Source organism: Protopterus annectens, chromosome 13.part0, assembly GCF_019279795.1.
Source record: "Protopterus annectens isolate FY-2018-M chromosome 13.part0, PAN1.0, whole genome shotgun sequence".
In the NCBI taxonomy this organism is placed as follows: domain Eukaryota; kingdom Metazoa; phylum Chordata; order Ceratodontiformes; family Protopteridae; genus Protopterus; species Protopterus annectens.
The window spans coordinates 170,963,460-170,983,351 of NC_056747.1; the positions used below are offsets into that span (position 1 = coordinate 170,963,460).

Here is a 19,892-nt window from a genome sequence, read left to right on the forward strand (position 1 = left end):
TTAAGCCAATTATTATGTTACTGCTCATTGCTAGGAGCCTAAACAAGAACATCCACACCCTACAGGCTGTCTTTACTTTGAAGATTGTGGATATCTGTGGCGGTGTCTTAATCTGTGTTAGCAGGATTATTTATTTATTTATTTTATTTTATTTTACATTTGTTAACCGGTAAAGTCCAACTGGATACATGTCCATATTCAGCGGAGGCCCTGGGAGAAAAGCTCCACATTGAAATTAAGTGACACTTAAAGTTGTGGTTACAAAGAAGTCTAAAAACATTTAACAAAATTAGTGACAAATTATAGTCAAGGTTACATTTAGATAAAACAAACATTGTTGGTTAATGGTATAAGTATACAGAGATAACATTTACATATATGAAGTGTGTATAAGAAAGAAAAGTATTTCCATGTAGAAGGTAAGGATGATAGTTAAGAGAAAAGGTGGTTAGGTAAGAAGGAAGTTCTAGTAAATAGTATATAGAGGGGTAGAAGCGCATAGCTACAGAATGGGCAGTATAATAACTTATCTTCCTGATAATGGAATAATAGAATTCTGATGGTTGTAGAGAAGGGTGGGGAAAGAATATAAAAGGGTAATCACCTCTGTGAGCTATGTTTATCTCATCTCTTCTCATTATTATTTGGGTGCCCTTGAGTTCATCCATGTCCAAGTCTCCATAGATAAGATTCCCTACAATGTACTGGGCAGCTACAGGTCACCGTCTATAACCCATAAAGCTCCCAACTCTTACCTAGACCTACTAGAGGTGCTCATCATCCAACCAAATACCCTATTCATGAGAGACTAACTACCCCTCTATAGACTGGGAAATGTTCAATGCCTCTAACTCACAGGTGCAATGTTTCCTGGACTCTTTCAACACAAACATCCTGGACCAGATAGTGTGGTCTCCAGGTAGAGGATCAAGCATATTGGACCTAGTACTCACTAACATGGGGCAGCATTGCACTCCTCCTGTGTTATGTTCTCATTGGAGAAATCAGACCACAAAGCTGTTTCCCTCTAAATAAAATTCAACCCAGAAAACCCATGTAAATCTTTAACAGACAGCAACTATACTAAAGCAAACTATATCCTATTTAGTAACAGTTTCTAAAAATTCATGGCTCCCCAAAACCCCAAGAACACAGCTACATATGCAGAATTATTTACAGAAACCCTATACAAACATGTAGATGGCTGCATTGAGGCTGCTATACCTACAAGAAGTAAGCCCAGATCTGACACTAAAAAACAAACCGCACTGATGGAATCTTTACCTTAAAAGTCTGTAAAACAAAAGAAAAAAGTCATGGCCAAGATCAGAAAGAACAACTCTCATACTGACAGGAGCTCTCTGATTCAGCTTAACAGGAAACTAAGAGGTCTAATTAACTCCAACAAGGCCAATTACGAAGTCAGGATAGCCTACCAGGCTAAGGAAAATCAGAAGGTCTTTTTCAGCTATGTCAGTAATCTTAAAGCTAGTACTCAGCAGTTCGCAGAACTAGTGGTAAATGGCACAGCCTTCACTGACAAGGATGACACAGAAAATCTACCAGCTGATAAAATTAACTTTAACTTCACCCCTACTCCCCCACACTACTCGTTGTAAAATCCCTTCAAGTATATCACCACAACTATCAACAGGGAGCAGGTTCTGGAGGTGCTCACCAAGGCCAAATACACTGCTACAATGGGCCCCAACAATATTCCCGATTGCCTCCTATATAGCCTAAAACATGACTTAGCAGGACCACTTGAGGCACTCTTTAACCAGCCTTAAAACAGGTTATGTACCGAGTGAATTGAAGGTTACAACTGTCATCCCTCTCCACAAGGGTGGACCATCAACTGACCCCGGGAACTACAGACCAATCAGTCTGACAAGTCTAATATCTAAAGCCATGAAATTAATTATCATGGAAATGATCAAAAATGGCATTGGTAACTTAAAGACACTGGACCCATCCCAGCTTGGCTTTCTTAAAACAAGGCCTTGCCTACTTAACCCAACCCCTTCACTGAGAGGTTATCGATGAGAGGAAAATGGTGCATACTGTCTATCTTGACATAGCCAAGGCATTCCATACAATACCTCAACTCAGGTATTGTTGACAAACTCTAAGAACTAGGCATAAATCCCTAAATAACTTGCTGGATTTCCAGCTAGCTCACAGATAGGACCAAAGAAGTCAAAATCAGTGAGACCGCTTCAATTAACAGACAGATTTCCAGTAGAGTACCCCAGGGCTGTGTGTTGGGTCCACTCCTGTTTGGCATCTACTTCTTGGAAGTCAAGGCTAATGTCAAAGGTCTCTGGCTCACCAAGTTCACAGATAACTCTAAATTGGAAGTTATCACAGATTTCCATAAGACACAAACATCCTACAAGAGGGTCCACTACAAAACAAATGACTGGTGCAAAACTCATAGATTAAAACTCAATGCAAAGAAATGCATTACAGTGCACTTTGGAAAGCATCCATGCAAGTAAATTACTTCATCAATAAAACACCTCTAAGAATTTAACTTATAGTTGAGGATAAGAGAACATATGTGGACACTAATCTTGCACATCCAGAGGAGAAACACAACCAGAAACATTAAATCCAAGGATTTGAACTTTGTAACATAAATAGAGTCTGTTGGAGGGACATGTGTCTCAAAGATTTCTTGCACTATGGAATAAGCGCCCTATGTATATGAAGCCTTGATCATTGGATGGGAAACTGTAAATTAACCTCTGACCTTGACCCCATGTCTCTGATGGGCAGAGGTAAACAGTAAGTAAATTAATATCCAAATAACATACCCCCCATACATAACCCTTAGCAACCTCTTTACTAACATACTCCACCACTACGTCCAAGGAACTCTGGACCAAAACTGGGCTGGGTTGCACAGCTAGGCTTGTAAAGACCATGGTAGTCATTAGCGTAGTATGAACTATGAACCTATGAACTTCCACTCCACATTAAGTGCGACTGATTGGTCTCTGCTTAACTGAATAGCGAAGTACAGTTGTTGAAATACAGTCATTTATCAGCAGAGGACAGAAGAGTGACAGGAAAGTGATGAACGAATCTCAACCCATCGAAACTATATGTCGGGATATGCAGTGGTGATTTCTGTTGTAGTATCCTATAGCAAATCTACAAATTCTGTTTTAAGTCAGCTCAGGTATATGAAATAACAGAGAAGAAATAGAAGTGAAGTGAAGAGTTTATCAAGGATATACATATCAGTTTGCCTCAGTTAAGCTGGTACTATTTCTTTAACAAAGTCTTGGCCCTGTAAAGTTTGGTTTTAATGGCTGCACTGTTTATTTGGCGGTTAAATTCTGACTGGGTGTCAATAATGAAAGCAAGTAGCTTAGCTGAAACAACCTCTTTTATGACGGTATACTCAAGGATGCTTCGAGGCCTAGACCCTTGGATACAAGCCAGGAATGAAATGGAATGTTTGATGGATTCTGATGAGTTATCACGTAGGGTGATCAATCAGCATAATGGATTAATTTACATTCTTCATATTGACTTGTCATATCATTCACATAAAGTCAGGTAGTCTGAGAACTATCTCAGTGCAGCGAGAGTGAAGCCATAAGACCTCTATTAACCTGGTAAGGAAAACTAAATGAAAAGCTTTAGATAAAAAGGATAGCTGTAATGAATTTTTCATTTTCAAGTTGCTCAGCAAAATATTCTGCCAGATTAGGAAATGTAGTGCTTCGCATATCCCTCAACTTCCTAGATCAAGGATCAGGGACAAAGCCAACAATAATGGTGGGGGCAAAGCCAGCAATAATGAGCCTAAGATAGGAACAGATTTTAAAAACTGCTCTTATAAACTTCGAAAGTTACATTAGCAAGCATTTTATGTCTGTCATTATTTACTGCCTGCAGTCCTCAATGATTTGTCACAAAGACACAGACCAAAAATATGAGGCAAAAATATGGACATTCTGCGAAATTCCGGAAAGGTATGCTTGCACCATACCCATCAAATGTATATTTGTTTATCAAAATAATATTTAACTTAATTAGGTGATGAAGGTTTCACTGGATGTGTTTTTTTTTTAATTTTGGAAAAAGTGGAAGAATCACAACTGGATAGTACTAGGGCAATTGAGGAACACGCCTTCTGAAGAGGGGCAAAGAGTGATTTCTTTCAACATGATGGACATGGCCTTATTAGACAACTCTATAATGAGAAGGATGGCTACTGGAGAAGTAATAGCAGATGCAAAAAAAAGTAGATATTCAGGTAGTAGATAGCCAGATGTTGCTACTAACCCAAGTTTGTGACTTGCAATGTGCCTGATGACATCATTAGCGCAGACAGTATGTATAGTAAATCTTGATGAGTGGATGGGAAATAGGAAATACACCCCCGGTGATCACTTCTGTATCTCTGCTCGACAGTGGCACAGGAAAATAACTTTATTGGGTGGCGTAAGCCAGGGAACCTTGTTGGCTAGGCTTATGTGGGCCCTTGGGCCGATAGCCTAGTACCTACCTATGAACCTATAAACTGGAGTGTATGTCATCAGAGTTAGTAGGAAAGCTGAGTTAAAGAAGCTGACTGTTTCATCCAATGCTATGCAGTTAAGCAGAAACCAGTCAGTCACACAATGTCAAGTGGAAGTTTCTAGTTTCCAGATGACCAAGGCGATCAGGTTATCACTTATCACAATGTTTATGATGCCAGCAGTTGAAAAAGGCAAAACACAAAAAGCATAGACATCCAGAGACTTTGACGGCATGAATGGCTAGAGTGATAAGTTGAAAGAAATCATAGTGTTGGATTGTTGAATGTCTGGATTCCGCTACTGAAATTTCCAAAAAAGATTGGTTTTGAGTTAGCATGAGCATAAAGCCAGTGAAACACTTTTACAGTGATAATGTCATCTGTACCTTGGGGGGGCATAAATGTGTCAGCTATATCTTGGGGGGGGCATAAGTGTGTCATCTATATCTTGGGGGGGGGGAGACATAAGTACAGCTTCTACACAGAAATTTATCACTGCCAACTCTGATTTTAACAAGCAATGATTTACAGTGGAGACAGCAGGAATTATGTGGATCAGACCTGAAACAAGTGAGAATATGACAATATAAACTAGTGAGCCTCTCTGCAATCTTTGAGTCTTGTCTGACTGAAGAATATTATATCATGATAGTAAGAATGAATTATCATCTGGCTTGAGGCAAGTTTCTATGACAGACACAATATCTTGCTACTAAACGGCAAGCAAACTATGGAGAAGATGGAATTAATATGGACCACTTGTAAGGCCTTATGAAGTTTGACATACATTAGTAGTTGGGTCAGTTGCAGTGATTTAGATTGTGCCAGACAGTAATAATGGGAGGGAACAAGGATGAGAGCTGCTATGTTTAAACAATTTAATTGTAATGTGTCTTTTGTCTAATGATCTTATTAAATACTAGCTTTTGCCAGGTAATTTTTGATGGTCGGTAGAGTTAATGTCTGTAGTGAATATGAGCATGTTTGTTACATTTTACTATTCTTGCAGGGATTTTGTAGTATGTGGTGTAGTTATAGGTATAAATAGTGTGCTGTAAGACTGAGACTAAAGGCTTAACGTAGAGCACGTAGACCAGTATCCATGCGGTTAATAGTGGTATGTGGACCCTAGGTTGATTGGAAGTTGATTATTGTGTCAAGGATTACTGATTAACAGGGTGATACAGGATTTATCAATGACCAGTGCAGATAATCCATGAGGGTGGGTAAATCCTGTCCCACCCAAGCACCTTTTTAAAGCAGTATCATTACATAAAGCAACTTTCTTTGTGTAACCAAGAGCTTCTGTCCAATACATTGCACATGTAGATCCCCTCCTTTACAGTGCGGTTGAGTTTCTAGGCTATGCAGTTTGCATTCACTGATATTTCTCAAGTTGAAATACTCCCCTTAGTCAAAGGTATTTACCCTCATACTTTTAAACTACATCAAAAACCAGGGTAATTTTTCTTCTTTTTATTAATAAAGTGTTTTTTCTAAGACTTACTGAGGAGTTTAGATTAGTTGAGGTATTTGCTGAACAGAACTTTCTGCAGTGGTAAGATTCTGTTTAGTAAGTCATACAGGCATATGTAATGGATATTTTTATAAATGGTTAAATTACACACACGGTTGGTTGTGCTGGATGTGGCTAAGCACAGGTATATAAAGTCAACGATCTTGGGTAGGTGGCTGGGGTGAGTTTGGCCTCTTGCATTAACATGCCATGGCACTTAAGCCATACAGATGCCACAGAATGTTAATATTTCCCTTTTAGTGCCCTGTGAACATTTGTTATGTCTCAGTGGAGTAGCCAAATGCAGTCAGTCTTGTGTAGGCTGCTAAGTGGGGGAGAAGGAGAGGTAGCCATGTCAGTGTCCTGTAACCAACAAGGGGTTCAGGGTTTAGAGTGAGCCAAGTCCCCCTTATGCAGGGACTTCACGTCATACAAAACGTATTTAATGTTACCCACTCTGAGTTGCACAGACTCGGTGTAGGTTACACTTTCTGTTGTTTCAAGTGATGCTCACTATACCAAGCTCAGATAATCAGATTTCACATAAAACAAATCTGATCAAACACAGAAATGCTTAAAACATCATACCTGTACAAGAAGAACGTCAGCGATTCTGCACATAATGATACTGTTTTACAGTTTGCTTCATAATTTGACATCATACTGACATTTATGCTTTATGGCACAAAGTGGACCACAGCAAACCATACCTCAGTTAGTAGTTATGTGAACCATATCCCACTGAGCTACTTTGTTCCATCTGCCAGTACATGCCCTTTTATGAAACACATAAATAACATGGATCTCAACTTGCTATCATGCCAGATAGTATTCAAACATTTTGTATTTTGTTTTTGCTCTCCCTTACTTAATTTGATCCTTTTAATACTTTATAAAATATTAAGCATCTTATCGTATACGTATATCTTACATGTTAATTTTATATTGGTACTTCATAATGTATTAAACATATAACCCTGTAACTTATATGCTGTTTAACATTGTGTTTCTACTGTATTGTCTTTGCCATTTGGCATAGGTTGTGGCTGAAAAGGGAACCATACCAGACCATTCACCTGGTAAAAAGGACTAAATAAATAAATAATGATGTTACTTAAAAGCCTGGGCACCCGTGATAACTCTGCTGTTGCTGTAGTGACACGTCAGCTGCAGGGAGTGTTACATATATGACAATGACTTAGCCAGTAAATTTGCTTCTGTTAATACTAATGATTCACAGCAAGGAGGAAAATCATACATTCTGTGGTTTGAAAATCCCAACACAAAAACACAGTTTTCTTTTAAGATACTATCATACGTCCACTGACTACATTGTGATGGGAAACTGTATAATTCTGTATTTCCATGTGACAGACAACTGACAGATTTTATTGCCATGATGATATGTTATTATGGGCTGCTTTAAATTAACTCTTTTTTTATAGTTTTCCCATCAAGTTTTGATATGAGAGTCAGAGGAATGTTGCATAGTACTGTGGTCTACCAGGGTACCTTGAATCATGTGTATGTAATAGCATTTTATTTAGATATTACAGAACAGTTATTTACCCAGAAAGGAGGAATGCTGATTAGAAATGCAACAACATTAAATGGTACAAAGCACAGAAATGTGTACTGAGATAAATACTATCTACAAAATACAATAATGAAAAACGATTTAAAGGAGGGCAATGTGACTTTAGCCTGCTGCCTACATTCAGTTTAATCAGTTCAACTATGAAAATATAATTTTATATGACTTCATCACTATTCATTATATTGTGTATGTGACTGCTTCACTGTTCATTATATTGTGCATGTGACTGCAGCATGATTTCACTGTTCATTATATTGTGTATGTGACTGCAGCATGATTTCATTGTTCATTATATTGTGTATGTGACTGCAGGAGTGTTCCCTGTTCATTATATTGTGTATGTGACTGCAGCATGTGTTCACTGTTCCTTATATTGTGTATGTGACTGCAGCATGATTTCACTGTTCATTATATTGTGTATGTGACTGCAGTATGTGTTCCCTGTTCATTATATTGTGTATGTGACTGCAGCATGTGTTCACTGTTCATTATATTGTGTATGTGACTGCAGGATGTGTTCAATGTTAATTATATTGTGTATGTGACTGCAGCATGTGTTCACTGTTCATTATATTGTGTATGTGACTGCAGCATGTGTTCAATGTTAATTATATTGTGTATGTGACTGCAGCATGTGTTCACTGTTCATTATATTGTGCATGCGACTGCAGCATGTGTTCACTGTTCATTATATTGTGTACATGACTGCAGCATATGCCAGCATCATTTTAACCACATAGCAGTCTTTCCCCTAACCACACAGTGGAAACACACTGCTACCTTGCCTTAGACAAATAACCAAACCAGACTGCTACTTTGACAGTAACCACACAACTATTTTACAGTGTCAGTGTCTCAACAAACAGGATGCTTGCCTTTGTTGCTGGAAGATCAGTGGACTATGAGTCCTGTTCCCACAACAGGTACTTGGATTACTTTTCTGGTAATAACACTGCAGTGTAGGAGTATAAGGGGTTGGGGGTGGCGTGCTGCCATCCTGAATGTGCCATCCTTCCGATGAAATGTTAAACTAAGGACAAATCTGCTTGAATTGGCATTAGTTCAGGGGAAGTAAATGATCCTATAGCCTATATCAAAAATAAAGTAAGGGACATTCCCTGCTGTCATGGCCAAATTTCCCCTAGACAGTATGGATATCACCTTGGGTCTCCCTTGAAAAGAGGACACTGGCCTAGTGGTACTAACCTGATCAACAAAGAGGAAGTAAGTAAATAAATTAATCTTACCCCTAATACCTTTCCCCTAATAACACAGCTGTCTTTCCCTTAATCGCATGGTTACCTTGCCCTTTATCATATAGCTTTCTTGCCCCCTAATCACAACAATCTTATACCTAACCACAAACCACAGAGCTGTATTGTCCATAACCATTGAGTTGTATTGTCCCTAATCACATATCTTGTCCTTAACTAGACAATACTGTTACCCTCTCAGCAGGTAGGGGAATACCTACCAGCTGTGCAGTTAGTGTTGAATAACAGTCCCACTTATTGTAGTAGTGTCAGTGGTGCAACAGGTAGAACAGTAGCCTATGATGCAGAAAGTCATGGGTTCTATTCTAACACCAGGTAGATGGATCACTGATACTGCAGTACAGCATAAGCTAGGGGTGCTGCACTCTTGAGTTTATTGTACTTCAGATGGGAAGTTAAACTGGGGATCCCTCTGCTGGAGTTGGTGGTGGCCCAGATGGCTGGAAAAGATCCCATGGCAACTATCAAAAAGAGTAGGGGAAGTTCCTTGATGCCCTGGCCAAATCTCCCCTAGCAGTATTAATACCACTGCAGGTCTTCGCTGAAGAGGCCACTAGCCTATTGGGACTAACCTGGTCAACAAAGAATAAATAATAATAAAAAAAAGTCATAACATTGTACTGAGGCAGAGGGAGTCACAAAAATGCCATGACTAATGTAAGTCGGAAGCTGCCTCATGGACTTTGACATGTTGCTACCTCATCAGTGACCTAATAGCCTGATAGCAGCAGCAGCTCTGGCAGTGCTTATTTATTAGAAATGATTTTCCTCCCAGCGAAGGAAACTTTCAAAAGTTAAGTGCCTTGGCATATGTTTTCTTCTTAGCTTTGGAAAAAGAAGGAAGGTATGCCCCTTGAGTTAGTTTACATGCCATTTAATAGTCCTTACAGGTAACAGGACCCTCATGTAGTCAACTTAAAGTATGTCCGTGCTGCTACAATGAAACCTGTATTTAAATCAATTAAACCTGTATTTAAATCAATTAAACCTGTATTTAAATGTTGTTTAAGGTATTAACTCAATTAAGAGGTTCCCCTTTTTGGAGTAGATGTTTTGAGAAAATAAATTACTTAACCCAAAAATTACATATTTATATCAGATACATGTACACATGGAACCATACACAAGTGCACACTTATCTCTCTTTTATAGGAGGTACAGTCTGGTTATTTGTACTTTACCTTCGTCCACCATCCACAGGGGTCATGGGTGCGTCCCAGCTGTGCCTTCTGGACGTAGACATGGATCTTACCAGTGTAGGATACGACTCTTCATCTGTATCAGTGGCCTGTATTGGTTCCAGGTCTAAGAATCTGGGCCTGATAACATCTTTGCAAGAAAAATCCTGTGGTCCACCAGGTAATGTCATGTCATTATTGTTTCCAAAGTTTTTTTGATGAGGGAGACATCCATGGTAAAAACCAGTATCTTCTACTTGACTGAAATCCACTTCTTTATTTCTGTGCATTTTTCCACTGCCTGGATGATTCTGAGTCAAAGTTTCCTGTAAAATACCAGCCTCACTACCGTCAGGAAATCCCAGATCCTTATAAAACTCACTAGTTAAAAGAGATGAATCAAGGCAATGAATGTCTTCCGTGCTGCTGTTAAAGTCAGTATCATGATCTTCGGTGTCTGATGAGTCATCCTGTCAATGACAGTCAAGAAATTTAAAAATAATTACTTTAAAGAAGTCACTAAAAGAATATAAATTATAATCTCTACAACCAAATATATGCCATTCTCCAGTATTCCTTCTGAGGCTTCTTTGTCCATCCTGATATTGTTTATATCCTTTCAAAATTTCATTGCTGGAATTATAAACGGCCTCTCCCCTTAAGTGGATTTTTGTAGTTAAACCATATGTTCACACAAAAATATAAAAGGTTTATAACTTACAAAATATGAATTGAAACCTATACATTTTCTATAACAGTGCTAAATCCTGTTTGACTAGTATAATATTCACACTATAGAGACATTGTGATTCATACCAGAGCTTTTGTTTTGGTCACATCCCAGTGCATTTATATAATCTTTGTCACATGTAATAATCAGGGGCTGTGGTAACCCCTACTGTTGCAACACACTCATCAGTTTCTTGAGAAAGCCTGAGAAAAAAATGAACTGAATCTACAGTATATTTCTTTTGATTATGAATGCCCTGTCTGTTGTGTGCTGTGGGTTTCTGTTTTAGAAAGCATTAACTAAAACTTTCTTAATCTTTCTTTCATTTTATAAACTGTTTATTATGAGGATTTTGTTAACATTCTGCAAATATGCAGAAAACAATCAAGAGCCAAATACGAAGCAACACCCTGGAGATAGAAAGAAACTGATTACACACTATCACAGGTACAATCAAAAATGTTTATTCCAAAAAAAGATTTAGCGCTTTCATCCATGACCTAAAAACTGCACATTATGATGATTTTTGTTAACATTCTCCAAGTACAGTACAGAAAAATACTTAATAGTGAGTGTTGCTGCATTATCTGATGTGAAACAGATCTTTTGAAGAAGAGAAGAGTTTTATTATAGCAATAACCCACGCCTGGGTGTGGGTAATGCTAAATTTACCCACGGTTGGCGTGGTTTGGTCCCGAGGGACCAAACAAAGCCAACCGTGGGTAAATTTAGCATTACCCACACCCAGAAGTGGGTTATTGCTATTATACCATGACATTATTTAAGAAAAGAAACTGTTACTTTTCTTAAATAATGGCATAGTATAATGCCTGTTTACTGCCCTTCCGCAGATGTCTGGCATCCAGGCAGTTCTGATGTACTGCGCCTGCGCAGTACATCAGAGTTGTAAAGCAACGGAGAAAGCAAGATCTCCGTTGCTTTTATGTCTCGCTATGTTAAATGAGTTTAACATAGCGAGACAGTTTTAAAATATGCAACGGACATCTCCGTTTATTTTAAAACTGTCTCGCCATGTTAAACTCATTTAACATAGCGAGACTAAAAAGCAACGGAGATCTTGCTTTCTCGTTTTAAACACTGCCTCGCTATGTTAAATGGGTTTAACGTAGCGAGACAGCTTTAAAATAAGCAACGGAGATCTCCGTTGCTTATTTTAAAGCTGTCTCGCTATGTTAAACCCATTTAACATAGCAAGACAGTGTTTAAAAAAAACGAGTTATACTAATGGAAAAAAGTCCAGGCGACCGGACCTTTTTCCATTAGTATAACTCGATTTACAACGGGCATGCTGGCCAATCAGCGTGCACGTTTTGGGGGGATCATGGTATAATACATGTTTAGGACTACCCTGAAGACTTATTTTAAATGATAGTGGTGAGAAAGCAATGTCTGCCTTCTCAGCCATCATCTCAAAGAACCAGTGTTGCAAACAAAATAGTTTCTGACACTTGATTTGCCTATCAAATGTTTGTGAAAGAAATTCTTATCAAAAGGACTGCATGGATCAGGCAATCCCAAACAAAACTAAGACTCTCTGTACCAAAGGCAAGCGTCCAGTCTGGTGGACCCCAGCCATAAACAAGCTCTACAACAAAAGGAGGAAGCTACTACAAGATAGAGCAAAATCCTTGAAAGGTAAGACACCTTTGATCATTATAAGTAAAAAACTAAGAGCTCTCATAAAATCATCAAAGGCAAATTTTGAGAGAAAAATCGCCAAGGACTCTAAAGACAATCATAAGGCCTTCTTTAGCTATGTTAGAAACCTAGGAGGAAACTCCCAGATATGCTCAGAATTAGTTCAAAATGATGTGAAAATTACTGAACCTACACACATTGCTAACATACTGGCTGACAGGTTCAGTGCAAACTTCTCCCCTCCCCAAAGGAGAGATATCTATTCCAGAGGATTTTAGCCCCCAAACATCTCCAACGCCCAGGTGAGAACAGCACTCACTAAGGCAAACAACACAGCATCCATGGGACCGGATGGTGTCCCCGGCTGTGTGCTTCATGAACTCAACGAGGAATTAAACCCACAGTTAGGACAGCTGTTTAATCTTAGCCTCACCTCAGGATACGTACCCAAGGAGTGGCGGGCGGCGACTGTGGTCCCACTTCATAAGGGCGGTGCCTCCACAGACCCTGGAAATTAGTGCGCGATTAGCTTGACAAGCCTTATCTGCAAAGCCATGGAGAGGATCATAATGGAACTCATAAATAAAGACATAGGGAACTTCCAGACTTTGGATCCAACCCAGTTTGGCTTTGTCAAAGGCAGATCCTGCCTCTTAAACTTGGTTGACTTTTTCGAGACAGTCACCAAGGCCATTGATGAGGGAAAGGCAGTCCATACAGCCTACCTCGACCTGGCAAAGGCCTTTGACACAATACCCCACTCAGGTATCATCGAAAAACTCATCAGCTTGAATGTAAACCCATACATCACAAGATGGGTTGCAAACTGGCTAAGCGACAGAACCCACAGGGTCAGAGTTGCTGGAGCCATGTCAGACTCAAAGCCTGTCACAAGTGGTGTCCCACAGGGCTCAGTCCTGGGTCCACTCTTGTTCGGCATCTACTTTTCTGAAGTACAAGCAAACACAGGAGGGTTATGGCTGACAAAGTTTGCAGATGACTGCAAACTGGGCGCCATAGTCGAAAACACATCTGACACAGATATCCTCCAGAAGGGCCTCACAGAAATGGATAACTGGTGCCAGAGCCATGGCCTGAAGTTAAACGCCAAAAAATGCATAGTCATACCCTTCGGGAAAAACAAGGTTACCCTTAGCTACCATATAGGTGACAATCCACTGAGCACAGAAAAGTCATCAGGGATCTGGGGACCCAAGTTGACAGTAGTCTTCGCTTGACACTCATGTTGCTAAAGTAGTTAGGAAAACCTTCTATATCGCCCACCTGATCATGAAGGGATTCACATCTAGATCAAGGGAGGTCATCGTCCCCTGTACTCATCACTCATTAGACCTATGATTGAGTACAATGCCCGTTCGAATGTATCTGACCAGACACCTGATGCAGCTTGAAAGGCCCCAAAAGTTCCTCACCAAAAGGATAAAGGGTCTCAAAATATGTCTTATGCTGCCCGACTGAAAGAACTCCAGCTTTATTCAGTCTCATACCGCTTGCTCAGAGGTGACCTGTGCCTGACATATAAGGCCATGTCAAACCCAGATTTGATGAATATGCTTCACCTCAAAAATCTAGATCCCTCAGAACCACAAGGGCAGGAGACTTAAACCTTGACATGGTTATAAATAGAACATGCTGGAGGGACAGATTCATCACCCAGAGACTCCCTATGCTGTGGAACAAAATCCCGGTACATGTGAGGCAGAGCACCTCGCTGGCCTTGTTCAAGAGGAATCTTGACCAATGGATGGGAGATCGCAGATATACCCCAGGGATTACTTCAGTGTCACTGCTTGACAGAGGCACAGAAAAATGATAGGCATAGTTTTTATTCAAACTAAAGGAGTGGCGAAAGCCACATAACTATGGGCTAGGCTTATAAATGCCCTTGGGCAGATAGCCTAGTATGAACCTATGAACCTATGAACCTAAAAGTAAATCACAGTACGGCTTATATCAAATAGGCGAATTTGTCACATTTTGAGGCATTTCATTTATGTTTTAATAATTCTGTATTACTACTCCTCCTTCCCCTGTTCTGTTGCCATTACTACATCGCAGTTTGTGTTCTGTTACCTCTACTGTGGCCCTAGAGTTTGAACCCAAAAATGAACACTGTATGTTGTTAAAATGTTCAAGCCCTGCCGCAGAATTAATGCTACTGAAGGCTTACATTAGTAGTATATTTGCATGCTTCTGCCTGTATGCTGAAAGGAAAATGCAACCAACCACATTCTAGTTACATCTCAAAATCAGTCAATTCATAAATTATTACACACACACACAAACACATATATATATATATATATATATATATATATATATATATATATATATAGGTTCGGGTTCATACTAGGCTATCTGCCCTAGGGCATTTATAAGCCTAGCCAGAGTGTGTTTGGCTTTCGCCACCCATTTTAAATTCATTTTGCTATGCCTTTTTTTGAGGTTAGTATACTGTGCCTCTGTCTAACAGTGACACAGAAGTGATAGCCAGGGTAAACCTACGATCTCCCATCCACTCATCAAGATTCCTCTTGAAGAGAGTCAATGTGGGACTCTGCCTAACCTGGACTGGGATTTTATTCCAGAGTGAAGGGAGCCTCTGTGTTATGAATCTGTCCCTCCAGCATGTTCTATTTATTTCAGTGCTGAGGTTCAAGTCTCTCGAGCGCTTAGCTCGATGGGATTTGGATTTTCTGAGGTGCAGCATGTCCATTAATTCTGGGTTGGACATGGCTTTATACGTCAGGCACAGATCGCCTCTGAGCAGGCAGTATGCCACTGAGTAGAGCTGGAGTTTCTTTAACCGGGCAGCATATGGCATCTGTTTGAGCCCTTTGATCCTCTTGGAGAGGTACTTTTGGGGTCTTTCCAGTTGCTGCAGGTGTCTCGTAAGGTACATCCCAAAAGGGGCATTGTACTCAATTATGGGCCTGATGAGGGATGAGTAAAGAGGCACGATGACCTCCCCTGATCTAGATGAGAATCCCTTCATGATTAGGTGGGCTATATAAAATGTTTTTCTAACCACTTTGGCCACGTGGTTGTCAAATGAGAGATTGCTATCAACTTGGGTCCCCAGGTCCCTAATGACTTCTTCTGTACTTAATGGATTACCACCTATGTGGTAATTTGTGGGCACTTTGTCTTTGCCAAAGAGAATGACTATACACTTTTTGGCGTTTAGCTTGAGGCCATGGCTCTGGCACCAGTTGTCTGTTTCTATGAGGCCCTTTTGGAGGATGCTTGTGTCGGCTGGAGAGTTGATTATGGCGCCCAGTTTGCAGTCATCTGCGAACTTGGTCAGCCACAGTCCTTCCGTGTTGGCCTGTACCGCCGAAATATATACGAACAAGAGAGGTCCCAGGACTGAGCCTTGTGGGACACCACTTGTAACTGGTTTGGAGTCTGACATGGCTCCAGCAATTCTAACCATGTGGGTTCTGTCCTTGAGCCAGTTTGCAACCCATCTAGTGACATAGGGTTTATATTTAAGCTGGTGAGCTTATCTATAATGCCCGAGTGGGGTATTGTATCGAAGGCTTTTGTGAGGTCCAGGTAGGCTGTGTGGACCACCTTCCCCTCGTCAATGGCCTTGGTGACTGTTTCAAAGAAATCGACCAGGTTTAAGAGGCAGGATCTGCCCTTAACAAAGCCAAACTGGGTAGGATCCAGTGTCTGTAGGTCCCCAATATCTTTATTTATGAGGTCCATGATGATCCTTTCCATAGCTTTGCAGACCAAGCTAGTCAGGCTTATGGGGCGATAGTTTCCAGGATCCGTTGAGGCACGACCTTTGTGGAGAGGGACCACTGTTGCTGTACGCCACTCTTTGGGTACATATCCTGTAGTAAGGCTAAGATTGAACAGTAGTTTTATGTTTGGGTTTAGCTCTTCTTGGAGTTCATGTAGGACGTAGCCCGGGACGCCATCTGGTCCCATTGATGCTGTATTTTTTGCTTTGGAGAGGGCGGCTCTTACCTGAGCATCTGAGATGTCAGGGGGGCAGCTCTCTGTTGGGATAGATATTTGCCCTTTTGGTGGGGAGGGGGGGGAGAAGTTTGCACTGAACCTGTCAGCTAGGATGTTGGCAATGTCTGTGGGCTCGGTGTATTTTTTGTCATTTTGGACTAATTCTGAGCATATCTGGGAATTCCCATCCAGGTTCCTAACATAACTAAAGAAAGCCTTGTGATTATCCTTAGTGTCCTGTGCAATTTTTCTCTCGAAGCTGGCCTTAGACGATTTTATGAGTGCCCATAGTTTTTTGCTAATACTGATCAGAGATGTCTTCCCTTTTTGGGATTTTGCTCTATCATGTAGTAGCTTCCTCCTTCTATTGTATAGTTTGTCTATGGCTGGGGTCCACCAGACAGGACATCTGCCTTTGGAGGATTGGGTCTTGGTTTTATTTGGGATTGCATGATCCAGGCATTCCTGAAGGTGTTCATAGAATGCGTTTATAAAGGATTCTGCGGTCTGGGCCGTATTTTCCACAGGCCCGGGGGCTTTGAAGGATTCTGCCTCGGTTTTGAGGCGTGTGAAATTTGCTTTAGAGAAGTTTTTCACTGTGGTTTTCTGGGCAGGGGGTGGGGTTAGGATGTGAATATCCAGTGAGATTAGTTTATGGTCTGATCTTACCAGTGAGGGATACACTTCTGGTCTGGAGCATAGTGTCCCCATGTTGGTGATGATCAGGTCCAGTATGTTTTCCCCTCTTGTGGGAGTGGTAACAAGTTGTTCCATAGCATTTGAGTTTATAAATTCTAGGAACCTTTGGGCTAGGGTGTTGGAGCTAGAGTAATGCTCCCAGTCTATGTTTGGGTAGTTGAAGTCGCCCAATATAATGGTGTTTGGAGAGACCTTCATATTTTCCAGTATTCTCAGGAAGGCCAGTGGGGTTCCTGTGTTTGGGAGGGTGGTCTGTAGCAGGCTATAAACTGGAAGGCAGTTTTACCCACTGTTAGTTGCACATGGATAGTCTCTGATGCTTCGTGCTGTGCCACCAACCTGGAGGTGTGGGTATCTTTGACGAATGTTGATACTCCCCTCCTTTTGTGGTTCGTCCAAGTTTTGGGGCCGAAAAGCATGGTATGAGGTATAACCTGGTAGTGCTGGGGTGCTCTCGGGAGCCTTGAACCAGGTTTCTGTTACTGCACAGATATCGATGTTCTCCATGCTAAGGAGAGTTTCGAGTGTGTGCATATATATATATATATATATATATATATATATATATATATATATATATATATATATATATATATATACATACACATATACACATACATATATGGAATTACTGGATAGGCTGACACACCACAGAAATGCTGACAGTCAACTGTGCATGCAAGATGAAAATCATCACCACAATGTAACCCCCAAAAAACATTTTTTGCAGGGGGCAAGCCCTCCTGTACACATATATACCCTGCTAATTTTATATATATATATATATATATATATATATATATATATATATATATACATATATATATATATATATATATAGATAGATATACACACATATAGGTTCATAGGTGTGTACTAGGTTAATGGCCCTGGAGCCTTTACAAGCCTAGCCCAGAGGATTACCCTGGCATCGTGCCACCCGACCTTAGTTCCCAGTGCCTCTGTCGAGTAGAGCCGCTGGAGTGATCCCTGGGGTGAATTTTCTATTTCCCATCCACTCATCACGATTTCTCTTGAAGAGGGTCAGTGAGGTACTCTGTTTGACATGTATGGGAAGTCTATTCTATAGCATAGGCAGTCTCTGAGTTATGAACCTGTCCCTGCAGCATGTTCTGTTGATTATGGTAATGAGGTTGAGGTCTTTTGAGCATGTGGCATGGAGGGATTGGGATTTTTTTAGATGTAGCATTTGTAACAGAGTTGGGTCAGACATGGCTTTGTAAGTCAAGCAGAGATCGCCTCTAAGTAGACGATATGAGACAGAGAATATTTGGAGTTTTTTGAGTGTGTCCATATAGGACAAATGTTTAAGGCCTAGGATCCTCTTTGTGAGGTACTTCTGCAGCCTCTCCAGTTGTTACAGGTGTCTAGTGAGGTACATGCCAAATGGGGCATTGTACTCGATGACTGGCCTAATGAGGGAAGAGTAGAGGGAGACAATGACCTCTTTCTTCCTGGATGCAAAACCCTTAGTAATGAGATGTGCCACATATAAGGACTTTCTGACCACAGTGGCAATGTGGTGGTCAAAAGACAGGTTGCTGTCAACCTGTGTTCCCAGATCTCTTATAATTTCTTCTATGTTCAGTGGACTAATATCAATGTGCTAATTCATGGGAACTGGGTTTTTCCCATAGGGGATGACGACAAATTTTTTGGCATTGAGCTTAAGGCCATGGTTCTGACACCAGTTGATGGTCTCAGTGAGGCTTTCTGTAAGATGTCGACATCATTTGGGGAGTTAATAGCTCCCAACTTGCAATCATCTGCAAACTTTGTTAGCCAGAGTCCCTTCATGTTGGCCTGGAATTTCAGAGAAGTAGATACCAAACAGGAGAGGACCCAGGACAGAACCCAGTGGGGCTCCACTCATGACTGGTCAGCAGTCTGACTTGGAGTCAGCTACTTTTGCACTGTGGTCTCTATCTGTGAGCCAGGTTGCAACCCATCTAATGATATAAGGGTTGATACCTAGCTTAGTGAGTTTTTCTATGATTCCTGAGTGGGGAATGCTATCAAAGGCCTTGGCCAAATCAAGGTAGGCTGTATAAACCACCTTGCCGTCATCCACAGCTCTGGTGACTGACTCAAAGAAGTCAACCAAGTTGAGCAAGCATGATCTACCCTTCACAAAACCAAACTGTGTGGGATCCAGAGTTTGGAGATTCCCTACATCCTTGTTTTTTAGGTCCATGATGATGCATTCCATAGCTTTGCATATCAGACTCATCAGGCTAATGGGGCGATAGTTCCCAGGGTCTGTAGTCACTCCTCCTTTGTGGAGAGGGATGACTGTAGCAGTGCACCATTTGGTATAGACAAAGCCTGAGGTGAGGCTGTGATTGAACAGGGCACACAGGCGAAGTGCCAGTTCACTCTGTAGTTCATGTAGAACACAGCCAGGGATATTGTCAGGTCCCACAGAAGCTGTATTATTGGCCTTGGACAGTGCTGTTTTAAACTGTGCAGCAGTAATACTGGGTGCCTGGCAATCTACTGGTATTGTGATTTTTCCTTGGGGGGGGAGCGATAAAGTTGGCACTGAATCTGTTGGCCAGTATATTGGCAATATCTGTTGGCTCGGTATAGGAGGTACCATTGTACAGTAGCTCTGAGCAAATCTAGGTATTGCCATGGAGATTCTTTACATAACTATAGAAGGCTTTGTGGTTGTCTTTACTATCTGCT

The 19,892-nt window shown here is 40.8% G+C and overlaps 1 protein-coding gene across 1 annotated transcript in view; it reads right to left on the reverse strand.

Annotated features, from left to right (window-relative positions):
- ARHGEF18 (Rho/Rac guanine nucleotide exchange factor 18) overlaps window positions 1-19,892 on the reverse strand; it is a 2,448,098-nt gene that overhangs the window by 2,062,945 nt on the left and 365,261 nt on the right. Inside the window, exon 3 of the mRNA XM_044090748.1 lies at window positions 10,106-10,572. Coding sequence (XP_043946683.1) covers window positions 10,106-10,572 — 467 coding nt within the window. The remainder of the gene's footprint in view (window positions 1-10,105; window positions 10,573-19,892) is intronic.